The following is a 22,571-nucleotide window of genomic DNA, read 5'->3' as shown; positions in this document are numbered from 1 at the left end:
AACTTAAAAGAAGACGTTTGTTAACATATAAAATAAATTTTCATTTAAAATAAATACTGTGACTTTATTCATTAATAATAATATTGCATAGTTATTTTGTCATAATTTGTAGTAGCAAATAAACAACATTCTTAATGCAGTATGATATTTTAAAATAATGTTATAAATAATAAATGTATCTATAAGAAAAAAAAATGAAAAAACTCAAACTGCTTATTATTTGACTTTGACTTATAAAGATTATGTTTACAAACTAATTTATTCTAAATTTTACCTTTTACTAGGTATGGCAGTTTTTTTTGATTAAACATTTCTTTTATAAATAATTGAACATCTAAGGTATTTCTAATAAACCTTGATATGATATAATAATATACTTAATAGTTAATATATTAATAACGAGTAATGACTATTTGGATTCATAATTCCTATCAATACTTTTTAATAAAAATATAAATAGGAAACGGTATTTTTAAAGAAATATTTTATACTTAAAATATGTTAATAATGAAAAGATATTTTATCTAAAAATGTAAAATAATATGATTGTAATGATACATTAGTTAAGTATTTTTTATATAATTGTTATATTGATCGGTAATCTAATAATATTATCAACTATAGTTTTATATCAAACTATTGATTTTATATATATTCAACAGAAGCAAACATTTATTATTCTTCACTATGAATTTGGGTGACTCCGGATAAAATTCCGAAATATATTACACGGTGGAAATACGAATATATTGCTCCCATTTCCTAAGGAATGGAACACGTGTGTTTTGAGGGAAGGGGAGTAATGGTTTGCGTATATGCGGTAAAACGACAAATTACTTAGGGTTGGCGTTCGAGTAATGAAATATTCAACAGAAATATTTTTATATCACCTAACGTTTAGGATCCAAAGTAAATATAAATGTCATATCATTATTGGGTCTATGACTCAGAAATGACTCAAACAAAATGACCTGGACCAAATAGCAAAACGTGTCTTTACATGTGTGCGCTTAATGAGGAATACTTCTCAAAGTTCCTTGGTATTTTAACTGTAAGGAATATTCCGGTATACCTAGTATTATACTTTTATTGGAGATTTCAGGTAATTGTTTGATCAGTTTCATATTAATGAAAACTAATTTAATATCATAGCGTCTTCTTAGAAATTTGAATAAATTGTTAAAACTTTGATTGTAAAATCAACAATAGATGGAATTAATAACCTTTATAAAGTAAAACAAATTTTAAAGATTGTTGGTATTCTACTGATTTTATGTAACTACAAATATTTGACATCAATAATATTACTTAAAAGTTATTAAGTAAATTTATGATAAAGGTCTACTAAATACTTAATATAACAATAAACCTATTGTTAAAAATAAAAGGAATTGTTTTATCAATTATATAGATTACAAATAAAAATGATTTATAAGTGCATTATTTTCTTTTACATTTATCTCATTTCGTAAATTAAATACACACAAGTCAAGATTATAAATTAATTACAATTAAAATAAGAGGCGTAGTTAATGTAGTTATTGATAGGAGACATTAGCATATTATGTACATTTGATTTATATTATTCTGTGAATGTTCTCACATATTATATAATATACATAATAATAATATACATTACACTATTGTATATTAAATCAAGCCCCATTAGTCAACTATAATTAAAATACATTATCAATTCAACATTTTTTTTTTACTATTAAAATCCTAATGTGCCTGAGGTAGGTATACACAATGTATCTTTGATCTATACTCCAAGATTATTCCCGATCATAAAAACTTAAGTATTAGTTGTTTATAATTATTGACTTGTTTCCGTAATTAGAATTTAAATCGGTTAACAATTTACAATTAAATAATATATGCTCTCATATAATAAAAACAACATGATTATTAAATATTTAAATAAATGGAACAAAATTAAATATTTTAAGTTGCATTAATATACATAAATGTGCTAAATTAGTACAAAATATATACAACATTTATGAAAAAGAATAGCATGATATGGAAATTACAATATTATGCTTCAAAATTATATTTTTTATGCTGTAGACTATTTTATTTTATTAAAACGCATAAAAAATATTCCAAAAGCTAATAATTAAAACTGTTCAATGTGCAGGTATAAATGTAATTTTGGAAACACAAAAATATAAACAACACCGAATATTATAATATGCAAATAATAATATTATTTTATCAATTAAACGAATTTTAAAGATATTGTTTTTTAATATGAATTAAATTTTTTGTTTAGATCTAAATAAAGGTTTCAAATGAATTCTTAGAAATCATTGTTAGTTATTATTTTTTATATTATAAACTTAAAAAAATATATCTAGCAAGAGAACAACTGAGAAGTTTATAGTAACGGCGTGTTGTTTAGGCAAATTAACAACACGTAGTATTATTTTGTCTCCAGACCATTCAATTTTGTTTTCAGATCGATAAATCAAATTCTAACGAAGTCGTGCTCAAGTCTTTAGAACTGTCAAGCAGTGGAACTTATAGGTGTGAAGTGTCGGCGGAGGCTCCTTCGTTTCAAACAGTATTTCAAGACAGAGATATGATTACAGTGGGTATGTTACAGTGAAAATGTGTTATTATTATAAACAATTATTTTTAAACAAAAATAACTAAAACTACAAAAAAATGTTATGGATTGTTTTCGTGTTGCACACGGTAATTCGCTAGAAGAAGGTCCGCAGATTGCCGGTCTTCAGCAGGAATACAATGTCGGGGACACTGTAAACGCCAACTGTACGTCGAGTAGGATGCAATTTCACGCCCAGCTCATTTGGTACATAAACAAAGAAAAGGTACGTACGAGAGAAAGACTGCGCAGAATAAACATGTATATGTATTATCATATGTGAGTAAAATTCTCATATGGAGTTATACACAAGGTACCGGGATCGAAAAGCTAAAAAATGTAAAGAGGCAAGAGAGAAATGAGTTTGTGAAACGTTGAAAATTATTGTCATGGGAATAATATGTATTTACTCAAAAATAATGTTGTTCGATTTTTATCTGTAAGCAATGAATATTCATTTCGACGTAACCTCTCAATATTATATATTATGTTATCCACATACTCTTTATATATACACGAGCGTGCACACACACACACACACACACAGAATATTTAAATAACTTTATTCTGAAAAAACGGTAATACTGTTTTTTTTTGTTTATTATTATGTTTTTTTTCTTCTTCAAATTTGCAAAAATATTACTTGATATAACACGCTCTGATAATATATAGTATAAGAATTTCACGTTTTTGACAAAAGTCAAGTATAGATAAGTAGCGTTTCTGGCTCATATACTAACGAGTCAATATAAATATTATATAATGTTGTTCAGCACTCCCGATCTCAACAATACAAAATATCTAAGAGATTTATTATTTACTTTCCAGTTTCCAAGAAAGGTATTGTTTATAATACATAGTCGTTTGTTTTCGTATAATATCTAGTATTTAAATAGATTGTTTGTTTGTTTCTAGCTTCTGGGTGTTTGAAAATCTAATTATACAAATTATTAATTAATATTATTTATGAATAATAACCATTTCAAATGATGTTTTAATTAAATGTTGTTTTGAAATAACTAAAATTACATTAAGTAAATAACAATATTTTACTTTAATTTCCTTAATCATTTTCAAAAATTCATAAAATATTATAACACTATATATTATTGGAGATATGAATATATTATTTTATGTAAAACAATTATTTGAAAAACTATAGATGAATATAATAATTATAAATGTGAGACAATTGTTATGTTAACTAGGTTGTGGTAGGTATCTAATTATGAGTTATAACATAATCACATAGTATAGTCATATAGAGTACCTTATACATTTGTTTTGAAAGTCTATTGCCCTTAAGAGTAAAATAATATGAAGTTATGTAAACAGCAACCCACATTTATTCGACCTTAATTCAGCCTTAAACTATTTTAATCAATTATTATTTAAATAAGCATTGGGAGGAACTCAATACTTGAAGCATTTATTTAAATACTAGAATTAACCTTAATAACGAGTATTTCACCGATAAAATATAGTAAATTATTAAATAAATATTATTAAATATTTTTACAGTGGTATGAAATAAAATAAAATTGTTTGTAATTTTATCGTAATACACTGGAAATTTCGTATACGTTTAACACATTATAAAACATGTATTACGTAAAACATAATAATATGTTGATTCTCTATTAATTTTTATTCATATTAATATTAACTCAACATAATGAAATACTATTAGAAACTAAAAGATTTAATATAAGATTTTTAATATTTAAATAGGTACCTACTTTTTTAAGCTGTCATTCTCAATTATTATTTGTTTTTTCCTTGAATGGTAAACTGTTAATAAATATCGTGAAATTGATTATTGACGTAAACGATAATAGTATACTTTCAAGAAATGTATAGGCAGAAGCAATTTGATAGAAATCTATGATTCTTTCTAAATATTTATTAATCGATAGGCTTCATTTCGGTGCTGTTGAATACTTTCAAGTTAAACTTATTATTTGGTGAATAATTGATTTTCACGGAAAAGAAAAATCATTATTTCGACTAAAAATTAATAAATATAAATAATAATAGTTTTTTCTCTCTTTCTTCACTGACTTAATAATTGTATTCCCTCATATCATTTAACTGTTTTATAGTTTTTATTTATGAGCATTCGAATTTTGTTTAAGAGAAGAAGCAACATGAGGCACACCATGCAATGTATGGTGCAATACTTTCGTTAATAATTTAATATTTATAATATTTGATACGCATTATGTTTTTGTGTAAAAAGAATAAAAAATGAAAACCAACTGTCAGATTTTCAAATAGCTTTAGATGTTTTGTGATAGAACATAAGAGTATTTAAAAACATTTTTTAAATTTATTTAGGCCAACTCTACGGTTGTACAAGGACCGTATTACAAGGAGCACTTCACAGGTAGCGAACGACTTGTGACAACTGTTCTTGGACTCAGCTTCAATGTGACCGATGGTCATTATAACAGTGGTGAAATATATCTGAAATGTACGGCTCGACTTGCTTCATTTTATTTACACTCAGATGAAAAAGTTGTTAAGTTCACCAAACGGCCTCCTACAGAATCAATCATTTCTAACCAAGTTAAACAGACTAAAACACAAGGTAAATACGAATTATACAAACTATGCGCCTATAGACTATAAATAATTAATAAATACTAATATTTTAAAACACCTACAGATCAGTTTTTGAAACTAAATGTCATTATTTTATTTATTTAAATACTACTCAATCATCGTGTGTACAACAATGCGTATTTAGTATTTACGATTTTCCATGGCATGCCACAGCATCTTTATCATCAATTTAATTGTGAATTTTCTTTGATTGCTCTTTTACAGTTTTCAATATTGTAAAACGACGATAACGACGATATATAATGTAGATCAGATAAAGACATCGGCTGAAGGCCATTAATACGGTCGGATAACTATTAGTATTTGACACCATGTCATGATTGTCATCGTCATTGTCGTTGTCGCTTTACAATTAAAAATTGTAATGGGCCAAGAGTGCTTGAAAAAAAATTTATTTTAGTAGATGTAAATGTGTTCTCGGCAATCGGCAATTGTTCTTAGTTTGTTTAATCAGCCTCCCGTAAGCTATGCCATAGTTGGAGGTAGATAATTATGGACTAGGTATTTAAATATTATTGTCTACAATTAAAATAATAATAAAACATTAATTGGATTGTGGAATTAAGTGAAAACGTTTGGTAATAATATAAGTAGGTATAAATAATTTAAATATATTAACTATATAGATCTAAATTCAAAACAAAAACAATAATATATATTCAAATATTATTGGTACCTATTAAAATATAGGTAGATTTGACATTATCAAGTGGTAGGTTTTTATTGTTAGACAAATGTAACAAATTATAATTGGATGAGAATAATTTAGATCAGTTTAGGGCTTTAGTTATGTTTTTCAACCTTTCCCATAATTGTGACATTCTTTTGAGTTACCTACACCGAGAATGTGGAGCCCTATATGCGCCATCTGTATGTTTTACTTTTATGTATATTCGTCCTGCATTACTTTATATTACATTACTTTATCGTACATATTATATTACATTACCTATACAACTTTATGCGTTTTAATAAAAATGAAGTAAGTACGATCACCCGTAGTTCGAGTGACACACAGCCAAATTTCTTAGAACGATATCGTGTAGGTATTAACTAACAACTATTAAATTAAGTTATTTAAGATTAACAAATGTAACTAAATATGAGAGTGCTGTACTGTGTACGTATAGGTATAAATACTATTGTGTGAATATTATGCTTATGCCCGATCAGAAAATGTTGAGTGAAAACTAGAAATGTAAAAAGTTTATATGTTTATTAATGACGTATGAACGAAGCAAGTATATAATAAATATATACCGTTAAAATAATTTTCGTTTTCTTCACATCTATTTAATATTCACAAATATTTGATGATAAATTTCAAGTCTCTAGTATTTTCATTTTTTGAAATTAATTAAAAATAACTAAAATCAATTTTATTTCCAACGTTTATACTTTTTTTTGTTACAATCCATCAATTGACACTATATATCTATTTACGCTCTTTATAGTGTCTGATTACGCTTAGCTAAACTACTACTAGGTATACTCCTACAACTAAAAAAGAAGAAAACCGATCCAGTGTAAGACTAATAATGTATTCCTCTCTCTTCCAAGAATCTAAAATATAAATGACCTTCACAGATTTCAAAAGTTTATTAAAATTCTATATAGATTCCACTCGGAATCTAAGATGAAAACACAGCGTAATACAAGACTGCAAGAGTATTATATAAGAAATTTAATACAAGATTATAAAACAATGTCACGAATAAATGTGAAATTCTATGTAGAATAATACCCAACAGATTTACCTATGCCAAGCATACACATTTTCAATTTGTATGGGTACACAATTTCTATAAACAAATTTCCGTTAAATCCGATTCCAAGACAACCCCTATAGAAGTCTCTAGATATTCCTAAAAAAATAAAGAACTTAAATTAAGTGTTTATGATTTTTAAATAGTTTAGCCTGCTATTGTTTTTGTGATTCGAATTAATTAAAATAACTAAATGCCTGTAATATAATATAATTGTACGTATCATAATTTTTAGTGGTGTTAGTTTATTGCCAATTTGTTGAAAAGTAAATTATTTAAGGTATTTAGATTGACTTAAGCACTGACATATTAGAGGGTGTACATATATGTTATACAGATAAAGCGATTACAATGGTACATATTTTAGTGAATCAGACCTGGCAAGTCGTAAGACTTCAAATTAGTTAACCGTTGTCAAAACTGTCTAAATATAATATTATGACTGTCGTCTTTATGGGATAATATTTCTCATCACACTGAAAACAATAATATACATTAATCGGTTTTCTTTAAATATATAAATCTCTCTATTACCCAAATAAAAAAGTATTGTGATTTTTATTTTCTAAGAATATCGTTGATGTGACAACTAAAAAAAAACAAATAAAAAAAATGACAGTTATGAGTCAAAAGTGGTGGTTGGCGAATGGAGTGAGAAAAGCCAGCTATAGTAATCAATAAAATAGTTGCAATGTATTTTATTGTATTCAATTGAATTACTGATATTCGGGCATCTCCCCTACATATTACATTGTTATTATTGTCATTAAAAATGTAAAGTTACGTAAATATACCTGTATAGTGTGACCTAGTTATATACAACCTATCATTTTTGTAATATACGATTGTATATTTTACCGTTATTGTAAGGTATAGTATATAATTTAACTTATTTAATATTTTAAAATTAAAATTAACATTCAACCAAACATTGAATATTAATTTATTATTTCACAAAGACGCGCAATATCAAATGAATTAATCTGTAACGTATCTGTATAAAACTTGTGCCCGTTTACCGGTTTTGGGTAGCCCTATGGGTGTATGCATGGCTGGAAGAGATCGGTGCAAAAAGAAGAGATCAATCATGCTTTATTGGTTGGATAAAGCTATAAAAAACGACAACTAAAAAGGCGATTTTTCTTCATAATGGCTAAGAGCAATTACAAGATGCGTTTTTTTTCTGTTGTTTATATTATCCACAATGTAATTCCTCCAAATGCAAGTAAGTTTATACGCACACTCTTAATATATTGGATGAAGATTTCACGCCTAGAACCAACCACGTGTATAAATACTATAAACGGTATTTGTTTCGTCAGCCCGAACAAAAAGAAAATGTAACGGTAGTGCACTACATATCACGATTGATGCAATAATCTAATGCAATTTTCCAAATGTGCGAGAAACGGCTAATATACAAGGTGTTTCACAAAGCATGCTTGCCCCTTTTTTCCTTTAATGATGCCTTTATTCAAAATCTGATTTTTCAATTTTTCAAATATTAGCAAAGGCCATATTTTTAAATACTTAGATTTTTGTATCATATCAAGAGTATCCTGCGGCGATACAAACTTCTGTTTTTCAAATAAGAACCTTATTTTTACAGTACCTCTATTTTCAAATAGACAATTTTTTTTGTTGTGATGTATCTACTGTGTGTTTGTGAATGGTTGTAAAAATACCATCTTAAGAGAACTCTACAAGGACATTTATAGTCTAGTCTCCATCTTACACTTGCGTAAGATCACGTTTAGCCCCGATAGTTTAAAAATTAGAGTGAATTGATCTGTTATAAAATTTAAAGGTGAAATTATGATAGGGAGTCATAAAATTTTATCAGAGGTTAACGGAGCTAAACGTGATCTGCTGAGCGTAAAATTTGGTATTACACACTTGTAAAACGGAGACAGCAGATAACTGTGCGAGACATCTTATAGTGGACTTAAAAGAACACTTTTTATGAATAGGTAGATAGAATTAAACGACATTTAAAAATCAAAGCAATCGGCAGAAAAATTATTAGATATATAAATAGGCTCTATTAAGTAAATTTATTATATATATGATGGTACAGCCCAAATTGTTAGAACCAAAAACAGATCCAAATTATCTTGTTATTCGTCGTTGAATTTCAGCGGTGTGTTTTCTTAGCTTCAGCAATATTATTGTTAATAAATAAGACGGGAGTTAGAACAAAGTTGAACAAAGTTCAAAGAATGAAAATAGACAACATGAGATATTTCAGATGTGTACAGAATAGAAGACACAGTCATGTCATTGTATATTTATATTTCTGGGATTGTTACTCGTTCTAGCAACATAACCGTTAAAAATAACGGTCTGAATTTCGATTTAGATGTACCTACTTGTGATGTTACCATTTACATTTTTAATTAAATTAATTCGACACAAATTGTTTGTCCTTCATTTTTTTTTTTCAGATAATCCTTCAATCAGTGTACAAAACACACCGAACATTTTTCATCTGGCATGTGTTTTGCTGTTCTGTCTGAGAAACAACAGAAATATACAAGTTGCATACTAATTACGAACAAAATAAACACATATTATTTGTAATTGTATTGTTATTGTAATTCTCATTAATGAAAATAATCGTAGTTTATAATAACATTGTAATATATTGTTTACTTTCTACACATTTTTAATGCAACTAAATATAGTGTTAAAATATACGAAAATAAGTTATTCAATTCATGTAACGATAACATTTTATATGTGCCATTTTATGATATAATATATGTTATAAATGAGGTATTATAATATAATACATATTATACAAATTATAATAACTTTTAAGTTCATGAAAGTACTGTTATAGGGCTGTGAATTTAATGTTTTAAAAATCTTAAAAAATTCACTTACAATCACGAAAAAAAGTCAGTATTAAATGGATTATAAACGATTATAATTTTAAAAATCTATAAAATGTTAAATATTTTGAATTAAAGACATTAATAAAGTGCGAAGTACGTAAGTAGGTACCTACATAATATAAGATGTAAAATATTTTTTCGATAAAAATTAAAAATATTTCATAAAATAAGTGTAAAAACTTCAATTAAAGATAAATTATTAAATCTATTGAAAAAAGTTAGAAAAATGAAAGAATGTCAAGTCAAAAAGGTAAATAACTTAAGCAGTCAAAAATCCTGGAGTAAGTATAACATTACTTCAGTAAACTTCATCTGCATGCATGTGAAACATTAATGCACAATGTACTTACTAAATAACTACGCTGTTATAACATTGGGTACTGTTTATACAAGTTAGAAAAAGTAAAAAGTAAAAAACACGCGGAAATGCATTAAACTCAATATTCACAGACCCACTCAGCGCTCTTCGATTTATTTTGGTTTTACGTCCTGTTAAAGTGTTAACCATACCATAAGTGTCACCATAAGTTCTAATTTAGGCACAATTGGGCTTTTAAACGAAAAATTAAAATTGTCCATCAATTTAGTTGATTCAATTGTAATTCAAATAATATCAACCGTAGCAGATACTTGGAACAGTTGAAACTTTTTTACATTACGTGGGTTACTATTTATTTACACAATACAATTTTCAAAGATATTAATTTAAGTTATTTATAACCACCAACGGCACAAACTTATTCATATTTTTTACAGTACCCACGTCGGTATATTGCACCACATATTATTATTATTGTATGGTCAATGAGCCTCTAAGCATGTAAAGGACATTACTTTAATTTATAAATGTATTTTAATGAAGTTAAGTAATTGAATGTTTATATTGTAAACTTTAATTGTACATCGTACTCATGTAGTAAGGGATGTAAGTATCCGTGTATAGAATACTAATAAAATATAACAGAACAAAAAAAAAATATACAACATAATATTTTAAAAATCATTATAATACAGCATAATGAGATTTTTTACTGAAAACTAGTTCAACCTACCTTTTTATAATAGAAAAATAAATTATTGAGTAATATAAATAAACTATAAGCCTATCCTAACCTTTCCTAAGAAATAAAGGCTATCTTTGCTCCGCTGAATCGTTTTTCGTATGCAATGATTTATCATATTGAATTCAACGTTAACACAATATCCGTTACAGCAGTGGCGTCATTCCAGTTTTAAATAAGAGGGGGCAAACGTTTTGACCATAACTGAACAAAAAAAAACAAACGGATCACTTCGTTCGTAAACAATACTTTCCTCAAATTTTTATCTCGATACAATTCTTATGTTGCATAACTTACCTAACGTATTTGAGGAAATAAATAGTCTCATTTCAAAACAAAAAAAAACGTGGAAGAACTCAATAATTGTGTAATCTAAGACCTAACTCAATGGCGTTATTTTATACTTTTCTGGAGAGGTCGAACAAATTAAAATACTATATTATATGAAACACATTTGCTAAAACTTAATGGAATACATATTATATAATCCTTCTACCCTAAACTTTTATCGTGGATAAATTATTAAGAGTGAAATCGTTTTGTTTCTATAGTATCAGCGTCTGTTTGAACTAAAATCTATATTAATATTAATTATTATCGAGACAACAGTTTTCTAGTGCTTACAAAATATTATATTTCTTCAATACTCGACAAATTATTATAGTTACCTATGCTATTTCATCAACAAGTAACAACCGGCCCAACAGTAGGACACTGCTGTTACAACCAGACAGGAGCAAATGCCCCCCCCCCCCCAACCACACTAACGCATACAACATATACCAAGTACACGGTACATAATACGAGGTCCGTTCAAAAGATACAAATATTTTGTTGTTATTTAATACACATTTTAAAATTCGTGCGATTTAAAGATAATATGTCTCATCCAGAAGATATGCAATGGCCGGCTTGTCATTTTTCCAAAGTCTTTTGCGAGTGTTCCGAAGTTATACCTGCAGTGATGGCTTTGAGTTCTGTCGTCGTATTTTCTTCCTCTTCGTCTTTAAAACGTCGACTGCTAGACGCAAATTCTAGCACTCGGGGGCAGATCGGGAGAATAGGATGATGGGTGCTGGACTTCGGATATTTTCTTATCGATCAAAAATACACGAGCCGACAGCGCTGAAAACAACGTTCTCAAGGAACAAATTTTGCAGCGACGTTTACCATATTTTATTAATTGTCTACTACTTAGAATTTGATGACAACTGACAAGACGTCGAGATCCAATCGAGTTCCTGCGTCATCTGCAAGCTCGCGAACGGTTTGACGTAAAGGTAATTTCACAAATTGTCGCCAAAACATCACCGTTTCTGGATGTCGATGATGGTCAACCTGAACGTAGAACATCTTTAGTTGACTGCTGGTCTTGGCGGTCAAATGTTTTGTCACGAGGGGGGAGGGGGAGGGGCAATGGCTGTTTTTTTTTAACATACACTATTTAATTACCTATTAAAAATATAATTTATAATCATCAGATCTTATAAACGCATAGAAAAAAAGGTCATGGAGATATATATCATCATTCATCCCCCCCCCCCCCTCCGTTTGACTGCCAATGATTGCCGGTGTCACAGGATTCTATTACCCTAAATCATTTATACCCCCCCCCCGGTAAATATACCCCAGGTCATAGTTACCAGGGGTAAATATATACTAGGATATTTCGACATTCCCTGCAGGGGGGTAAATATATCCTAGGACATAATCACATCTAGAATAAAAATACATTTCTTCAGATTATGTATAGTGTGCTTCTTATTGTTTAAAGAACCAACAAGTTGATAATATTATTTACCGTCAAATGTTTGCGATAAAAGTGCATATACAATGTATAGGTATTTGCAAATTATCTTGTGTCCCTAATAAAAATAACAAAAGTGGTGCCTCAACGACAAGCCAACCACAAAATCATAAAAAAAAAAAAAAAACAAATCTTAAGTTTCGTTAAGCGAACGCTGACTATAATATATAAATATATAATAGCTATAGTTGTCATAGTCTATAATTCCCATAAGATTAAATGTTGGATCTAGACAGCGGGCGTCTATTCGGCTCGAACACTGTATATTTTTATACGTATACTTTGTTGTGATTATGATACATTGTTATAAAAACTTCGTGTTGGAGGGGGTATACATATGGCATCGTACTTACCCCTCAAGTCTCGAGTCATGGTTGAATTTATACCAGGATACCCACACCGTCAAAAATGTGATATAAAAATAATCATTATTCCATATAATTGCTTGGGCTTAAAATATTCAGACAACACCTAGATACGTATTTTCAACATGATGGCAATTAGTAGTTAAGTTATAAATCTCTACTTGGATGACAGAAAATTTCTTCATTAGCAGTCTTCGTAGCTTTTAAACGGCAGTTTACCAATTGTTACGCTTAAAATTACCTTTTCGTATACCTATTGCGATCTTAACATTTTAGGGTCGATAAACCAATTGCGTTCAAATCATTTTACAACACCTAAGAAAAGCTTATTAGTTAGTTTTAAATGTATAATTATATAATAAATGAATACACTAACTAATATTTGTTGGGAGTATCAATATAGATAATACATGATAATATAATATAAATAAATATTTTTTACGTTAATTTTTACAATAATAATAATAATTAATAACACACTGATTTTAAATTTTCCGGTAATTTCGTCAGATTTGTATCCCTCAATAATAAAATTGATTGTTAATTTTTTCGTTAAATATGCTCTATTTGAAATAGATTTATCTTGTTCTGTGCTATTTATTGCAATATAATATGTGCTAGTCTGTGTTTCGATTATTGGGTTTCAAAAAGACAAAAATATTTGGATGGACAATGAATCAATCATATTCGATATGAAAACATATTATAAATTTATAACCATCGGTCACTTTAAACAGTAATCAATTGATCAATAAATAAGTTTTTTATTTTCAACCATTTTAGTGCGTAGATTGCTGATGTCGATGCGATTAGATCGAACAACATTATTTTCATATCCGGAGGTAGCTGATAGGGAAATTTGAATACAAGCTCAATTGCAGGCACACTGATCCAAAAATACAAATTTTGTTTTGGGCGCAACTGGTCCATGCCCACTCACGCCAGTCAGAGGTCTCAACTACTTCATATCACCTCCAAACGAGGGTTTGATCATTTCACACGTTTCCGTTCCATTTTTACCTATGGTTTCAAACAAAACTTGATGTCGTTCGTTATAATTCCAGACACGTCGAAATCGCCAAACGAAACAATAACGGTCGTTCTTCGACCATGTGTCATATTAAACTGAGATAAGATTATGGTGGGTTTGGGTTTTTGTTAAAAAATTGACAAATACTCGGGGAATATAATATTTATTATAATATAGGTACTTATGGTTTAAGACGAAATCATGTCTGCATTAGTCGCAATAACATTATTTTGGCTGGATACTTTTTGAACAGTTCTCGTGTATGTTATATCTGTAGGAATCCATTTTTTTTTTTTTTTGTTCTATTGCGTAGCTTTTATTGTGCAATACAATTAACGTAGGTGGATTTAGGTAATTGATTGAGAGTCGCCAAAAATTTTATTTGGCATTTTTAAATTTTTTTACAATAAGTTCAAAAGTATTCTGAATTATAGTCAAATCATAGTTCAAATCACTAACTGATTCGCGAAAAGATTTTTTTTCATTAATTAATATCGAATAGGATGATTATAATTATAATTTTAAACATATCATAATACATTATCGTATCACTGAAAATTACTTTTATAAAATTCAAAATTAGGTGTGCATCAGCAGCATTCATAAGTTATCTACGCATCTTGGTATTTTTTTTTTTCGTTATATTTTATTTGAATTTACGTACCTCTATAAAAAGGATGTTTTATTTTATGTTTAGAGGCGACTCGTATTGATTATTAATACTATAAGACCGCGCAATTTAAACTTTAAAGTAGATACTTAGTTATTTTAATGAGTTTTTTTTAAAATTTAATAGAATAAACCAATAATTAACGATATTAGGATAAACTCAACAAAAATATCACAATGTTATTACAGTATTTCCAATTTTCTAGAAAACTTTCAGGAATTTATCACTAATACACTGTTGTATTTTAATAATAACTGATTATTTTTAAACAGCGTTGTGATTACAAGAAAAAAAGTAGGTTGGATTATACCTACGACCTACCAATTAAAAATTAGATTTCGATTCCTTTCAAAACTTGAAGTAGTGAACATGACTAATTTTACATAAAAAATATTGTCATTATTACATTACTCCTCTCAACATTTTATTTTAATATATAAATAATATTATACAAAATATACTTGATATCTTATTATTAATTAATAAATATTTAAGCAATATCATCTCATTAGTTATTAGTACAATTTCACTTTTTTTTTATTATTAAATATTTAATAACTTTTTAAGTACCTTCCCCTACCTTGTATATGGTACTAAATCAGCAGACTTATTATTTTCAAAATTAAACTTTACCAATACACTATGTCTTCTTCAGAAAGATACCACACATTTCTTTTTCATTAGATTCAATTATGGCATGTCAAGTGTAACATCATCAATGGCATTGCATAGCCGAGGAACACTTAGATCCACTGTTCGAGGAAGTGTGCATTCATAATAATTTTGTTTTTTCATATTATTATACCTTCACTTATTTTGAAAAGCTTTTTAACTAATAACGGTTATGCGTTTCTCTCAACTTAGTCACTTAACTATTTTGATACACTGCAGATGGCAATTCGGTATGTAATTGATTATTGAATATATTATATTCGTAAACATCAAGTGTGTCCAAAAGGTAACATACTACTATATGTCTGTGATAAAGGTACTTATCAATATTGATTTGATTGTGAATTCCACAAAAGTTATCTATAACTTATAAGAAATTCCAATTTAATGGTATACCTAGATATTTTTCTGTTAACCACATTTAGATACATGGATTTGGTAGTTTGGTACGGTGGTCGTTTGAGGTGATATGGGGAATTTTGGATCAAACTGTATACATTGTCTTAATATGTAATGTTGGCAAAAAAAAAACTCAAAAATCGATCAAAACAAACAATATAAACAGTATCATTTAACAATTAATAATGGGCATAAGACGTTATAAGTCGTTTTGATAAGAACAACAGACTGATATTCGTAACACTACAAATTGTAGCAAACAAGCAATGTTTAAATATAGTCATCAATTATATTTATAAATTTGGGAGTACAATACTCACATTTTAAATAAAATTAGACAAACTGTCAGATACTGTTGAATTACAACACATGTTTATTTCCAGTACTTTGGTTTAAGCTTAAGTCTTTACTAAACATAAATATTTGAAAATTAAAATTACATTACTTACATAAAATACATTTACAGAATAAAGAAAAACGCTTTAAACAAACATAAAAACTAGGCTTAGGAACTGATAGCTCTAAAAAAACTCACAAATATTCATGTAGATATACATTAAAAAAATATTTTATACTATGCACTCAAAAAAAAAAAAAAATGTATGACAGAATTATTGGAATTTATAATTTATGTTTATTTTGTATTATACATTTTTCTCGTTTTGTACAGATATATTGCTTCAATGCCAATGTCCTGTTATGTGTAATAACAATAAAATCATACATAAGTATAATATAAAGAAATATTTCAGAGGTGAGGAGCATAATATATAATATTGAGTGGAAAATCATTATATACTTACGCAATGTATTAATTCATTTTTAAGAACAAATTTTTGTTTTTTTTTCAAAATAGTTAAAAAAAGGTTCTAAAAAATTATGTAGTGGGTAATTACTAAATATGGTATAATAAGCAAAAACTTTAAGATATGCAAAATACAATTTTGGATTTTGATCCAGTCTATCTGAAATAGGATTTTTATTTGACCCCTCTATTCTTTCAACAATCCAAATAAAAATTAATGTATTAGAATTTAGAAGCTATTATTCCCAAAGCCTAGTAATAACTAAAAACTCATAAATATTTTTTAACTAAAACATTTTTATATTTAATGGAATAGATAGAGGAATTAATCCTCTTAATCTAAAAAAAATAATATATATAATACTTAGATTAGTAAATGTAATAAATATATTTAACAATAAAAATGTATTTACTTATAACTAGGTACACTTTTTCAAGAGTATAAAAAATTCAATAGGTATACAAAGAGAAATCGAGTTGAATATTTTATAAATACTAATCTACATAAAACCTATCAAACTCAGGTCTGAGTTTATGGGTTTCCAGTAAAGCATTCTGGGCAAATTAAATTAGCAATAAACATGGTTGGATACCTTAAACAAAATAATATAATTAAAACTTAGTTAATATAGGAGTGTATAAAAAAAATATACAACAAAAATAAAAAAGTTGACGGTGGTGTACCAAACAGTAATTTAAGGATAGTGGTATCTGTAATACCACTAGTTACTAAGTTTTTTTTTATTATTCATACTTTTATGTTCGTCTTTTAGAGAACAGATTAGAAATTTTAATATTTCCTTTTGTAGTAGGTATAAAACATTTATTTCACCATTGAATGTATGAATTTACTTAGTAAAATCATAAAAATTATTTTAATTAATATGATTAAGTATACCTATTTACGACAATAATTACTTGAGACAGAAAAAAAAATTCAACCTGGAGATATTATTTTTTAAGATTTATCTAGGTATAAACATAAATAATGAGCTAACAAAAATTGAAATATGATTGGATATTTTTCATTGCATAAATATCACATATTTAGCTGAATTATTTAGTATTTTATTAGGTAGTTAAGAAAAAGAGTTCTTGAATAACTTTAAGAACTATAGTCAATAAAAAAAAAGAAATCAACAATGGATTATTTAAATAGGGATCCTTTTTTTAAAAAATACTTTGTTAACAGTGTTTGGATACTTATAATTGTAAAAATTTAAAGCTAATAAAAAAAAAACAAAAAAAAAAACACTAAGTAATCAGGAAATTAAAATATTTATTGATTAAATAAATATTATACCATTTTAATTATGGAAAACTTACGAGTACCTATTTGTTTGTTCATTAAATATTAAAGAATAAAGAATATTAATATATTATTGTCCATTCCACAAAAACGATATGCATTATAATATACTGTTCTAACCACCAACGAAAAAATTAATACAAAAATTATTTGAAAATCAACTCAATTGTATAAAAAGTGGTGAATTTTTGTTTTTACAGTTTTTGGTACCTAAGTTAAAAGTACAATAAACTATCTTAAAATACAATTTACTAAACATTTATTTATAAATTAAAATATTAGGTGAAATTAGTACCCTTATTGATAAAATTGTTAACATACTTAAGTTTACCAAAAACTGTTAAAAATCAATTGACCACTTTTTATATGTCGGCAACGATATAACAAATATTCTATTTTTATTTAAAATTTGTAAAATAAATGTTGGTATGGAAAAGTTATGATATATATCTATTGAAAAATGTACAGTGCTATACTTAGATGGCACAATAAAATAATTTAACTAGAAGTTATCTAAAAATAACTATTTATCACAGAAAGTATACAATCTAAAAACAACTAATTGCTATAAATAATACAAATTTTAAAAATAATTATTATTTTAGCTGAGATCTTATAAACTATAAAACATAAATCTTTGGTATATTAAATGTATGTATCAATATTAATACATTGAGAGAAAGAAATGTTTGCATTAAAAGACAGAAATTTAAGAAATTATAAAATTACATTTATTAGTTATTATATATTTGATGCAAAATGTTATATTAGACATATTCTGCATCAAGAAATAAGATTTTGAGTAATCATTATAATGGCTTAAAATAAAACCATTTTTTAAAACTGACACAAAAAATAGTCAATAGTTTGAATTGATGCTAAGTGCACAGTACTTAACCAACTTTTATTCTTACCCAGTTACCCATAATAACAAAGTATTATACCAATCAATGAAGATCCTTTTCTGTTATGGCTGATCATCATCAGAAGTTGAATTTTCTTTTAAACTAGTTTCTTTAAACCACCCGTCTCTGTATTTGTCTTTCAAGTTACCAACATGAGGCCTACATAATTTAGAATGATACAATTGTCTATAGTATAAATAGTAACTCAATGATTAAATATAAATTTAAATACCTTCGCAGTCTTCCATTGTCGGGTAAGGTCATTGATGAACGTGATTCAATACCAACTGCAGCATGTTCATGAGTTAATAATTGTGGTCTTCGTTCTAGCGTCATTGTTTCTGGTTCAGGGAAAATATCATCATACCCTTCAGCAAGTTCTTGATCATGCTTGCAATTTTCACATTCTTCTCGAAAATCATCATTAGAAATTGTAGGTATTTTATCATGGCATTGATATAAATCATTATCCATTTGATCTGAAACAATCAGTTAGGTACTTAATTAGTGATAGAGATAAGAATAAAATATTTTAGTTTATTACTGTCTTCTAAAAATTGCTGGTTGGTAGTTGGTTCAGTCTCTGGGTTACAAGAGGCCTGCGGCTGATCATTTTGTTCAATTTCAGTCATGTTAAATGGTATAGTTCTATGGTAAGCTGTCACTTCATCTACTAACGCATTTAACTGTTGGGGTACTATTTGGTGAGGCAATGCAATAGCTTCATCATATGGAGGGGGTGCATCACCACGTGGATAGTATGTCTTCCATAAGGGTATATGAAGAGTTGCATGATCACCATAATATAAATCAGGCCTAGGTAAATTCATGTAGCCACTAATGAATCCAATTCCACGTACACCTTCGCCCATTTGAAGTGAATTTGGATCAGTAAATACTTCTCCATCTATATTACAATACAATTTGTTTTAAAATATACAGAGGTTTCATTTACTTGAAGTAACTATAGTAAATTCATTTTGGTATAGTTTAAATTTTAAATTATCACACATAATTATATAGGTTAATGGTTATAAGCTACAAACTATACACTTTTTCAAAAGAGAATACTAGTTCCACACACTATTTTCTCCTTCTGCTAGTCGCTACCAATACTATTATGTAAGAGATGTGTGTCACCAAATAAAAACCGGTTGCCGCCCAGTATATTCTCTTTTGGAATAGAGTATACATAATATCAATTATTTATATCTAATGGTTGAGTGTTACTACTGGGTTACTCGTTAAATCAAACTGTTCATATCAAAAAAAAAAATTATTACTTAAAATATGCTTATTGTAAAAAAACAACTTTACAAATTGTATGTTTTCCATCAAAAAAAAAAATATATATCTAATTAATAATTGACAAACAACTTCTTCAATAATTCATTCATAATTATTCAGTATGTAAAATACACTTTCTCTAAAAAAATTTATTTTATTTTACTGAATAATAAACAAATATTGAAATAAACAATATTAATTACAAGCAAAATATTGTTTAATAAATGGCATGCCTCTTGAACATTAGTTTGGTATAAAAATTAAACCATCAAGTATCAAATCAAACTAAGATTTTAAATAACTTAATCATATAAAAATAAAAATGTCAATGTTAAAATGCAAATATCACAAATGTATTCTTACTTGACATTATATTTCTTTTATGTAATCGATTGATGAGGAAAACAATTAATATGAAAAATAAAAATGCTGTTACTGTGCTGGCAATTGATCTGGCATTAATATTATCGCCTTTGAGAGTTTCGTCTAAACAATTGAATTCACAGCATATATTTCCAACAGTTGTATAAGACTTGCAATCCTATAATTAAATAAAATTGTTTTAATTATTTCTGAGACAATTAACCAATTATAAGTTATAACACACAATAAATAATAATCTGGTATAGTAGTTTTAGTCTCCATTTCAAAAAAACAATATTTGTATAGGTTCTAACAATTAAAAAAATAAAAAGTACCTGTGGAGCTGTACAAAGCACAGGGTGACACCATTTAGCTACAGAATTGTCACACACACACCGGGTGCAGATATCCGGGCCGGGTATGTACGTCTTTCCCTCCTGAACAGTTCGGCCGTTGTTGTCTATGCACTCGGTCTTGACATTACCTGTAGTAACGAATGTAAGTTTAGTGAATATTTAAGTGAATAGTATTTATCGATAATATTATTTATTAAACTTGCCTGACTGATGACCTAGTATTGCTATGAACAAAATAAAACAGTTCTTCATGGCTGTCGAATGAGCAATAATTTACATCAACATTTCGATACGTTTTGAAAACGGTTTAAAAAACGACAATCGCATTGGTGAATGATGCTAACGGCGGGTTACAAGCATCACATCACGGGGAATTGAGACTTTATGCAAAGTACCGTGATCAGGTACCGAAACACAAAAACCAGTCACAACACGGAGAACTCGATAGGTAAATACCTACGGTAAAATATTATGTTATATTGCGTACAGACAACGACTAGATCTTAGCGATACCCAGACATCTCGCCGATACCCGATAGTCATAGGAAAGAGATTAAAGATTTAAAGCTCTCTTCTATGATTAAAGCGATAGAGCCCTCCCGCCCCCCGACCACAGGGATCAGTCAACCCCTGGTTGTGTACCGCGCTACTACGCCATTATATGATGATAAACCGTACACAATGACCACAGCTGCTGCTGCTGCTGCACTGCTGCAGCCTGCACGACGATTACATTTTGTTTATATCCCTTCGTTATCAATTACGCGCGCTTATCAATACAAGCTTGTTGGAACCATGGACCTAGACAGTGTGAGGTTGGAACCACGGACAGGAGCACAATATATAAATGAGGAAAATTTTCACATGGGACCGTATTTTTCAGGAAAATAATTATTCCGACTAGATTTCTTGTAGGGAAAGATGTTTCAAAAGAATGGTACAATCACAGATTTTATCAAACTGTTAATTGATTTATATAATCTGTGGTACGATGAAGGAAAGATATTTCCGAGGATTAATTTAGGTATTCTTGGTAGTATATTAACCACAAATTAAGATATACTATATTATATTATATTTGTGGCGCCGAAGTCCATGTTAACGTGGGGCCATGACCCGACCTCTTTTTTTAAAAATGTGGCCAGACGGCCACATTTTATTTACATCATAACTTTATTATGAGCATGACTGCATGAGTATATGATATCCACGTCACTGTAATTACGAGTAAATATATTTTAAAGCAATAATTTAACGAAAACGTCGAAAACAAAAATAAAATCAAACATTTCTTATGAGTTATAGCTATAAATAACTCAAAAAAGGTGGCAAATTACTTTTTAAATTTGATAACAGAAAATGTGACGAATGTTTGATGAAAATATCAAGTAGATACGGTGATTCGTCTTTGAGCAATACGCCAATACCAACAAACAACATCGATTTATTGACAAAAACTGATATTGCATAGAAGTTCCCGATTTTTTTTGTTTATTTCGGCACTTTAAACCTCTTGTACATTTCTAATTTTGACCTTCGAATGGTGCATTAGATTCACTTTTCCGTCAGAAAATATACCGAAGTTGAAATTGAATTATTTCGACTACCTAGGTACTTAAAGTGTACATACACATACGACA

At 28.0% G+C, this 22,571-nt stretch overlaps 2 protein-coding genes across 2 annotated transcripts in view; one reads left to right on the top strand and one right to left on the bottom strand.

Annotated features, from left to right (window-relative positions):
* Positions 1-9,588, top strand: part of LOC111038282 — a 56,332-nt gene extending 46,744 nt beyond the window's left edge. Inside the window, exons 3-6 of the mRNA XM_022321323.1 lie at positions 2,465-2,600; positions 2,716-2,840; positions 4,952-5,204; positions 9,450-9,588. Of these exons, the coding sequence (XP_022177015.1) occupies positions 2,465-2,600; positions 2,716-2,840; positions 4,952-5,204; positions 9,450-9,553 (618 nt within the window). The 3' untranslated portion in view covers positions 9,554-9,588. The remainder of the gene's footprint in view (positions 1-2,464; positions 2,601-2,715; positions 2,841-4,951; positions 5,205-9,449) is intronic.
* A 6,673-nt stretch (positions 9,589-16,261) lies between these two features.
* On the bottom strand, positions 16,262-21,604 carry LOC111038280. The gene is made up of 7 exons (XM_022321320.1): positions 21,135-21,604; positions 20,911-21,059; positions 20,576-20,753; positions 19,470-19,832; positions 19,158-19,404; positions 18,965-19,084; positions 16,262-17,304 (listed from the first exon to the last, which is right to left on the bottom strand). The coding sequence occupies exons 1-6, from the start codon at positions 21,181-21,183 to the stop codon at positions 18,988-18,990; spliced, it is 1,083 nt and encodes a 360-aa protein (XP_022177012.1). The 5' UTR covers positions 21,184-21,604; the 3' UTR covers positions 16,262-17,304; positions 18,965-18,987.
* Between the last annotated feature and the right edge of the window lie 967 nt (positions 21,605-22,571).

The sequence above is a fragment of the Myzus persicae genome, unplaced genomic scaffold, assembly GCF_001856785.1.
Source record: "Myzus persicae strain clone G006 unplaced genomic scaffold, MPER_G0061.0, whole genome shotgun sequence".
In the NCBI taxonomy this organism is placed as follows: domain Eukaryota; kingdom Metazoa; phylum Arthropoda; class Insecta; order Hemiptera; family Aphididae; genus Myzus; species Myzus persicae.
This window is presented reverse-complemented; position numbering and strand designations above follow the sequence as displayed.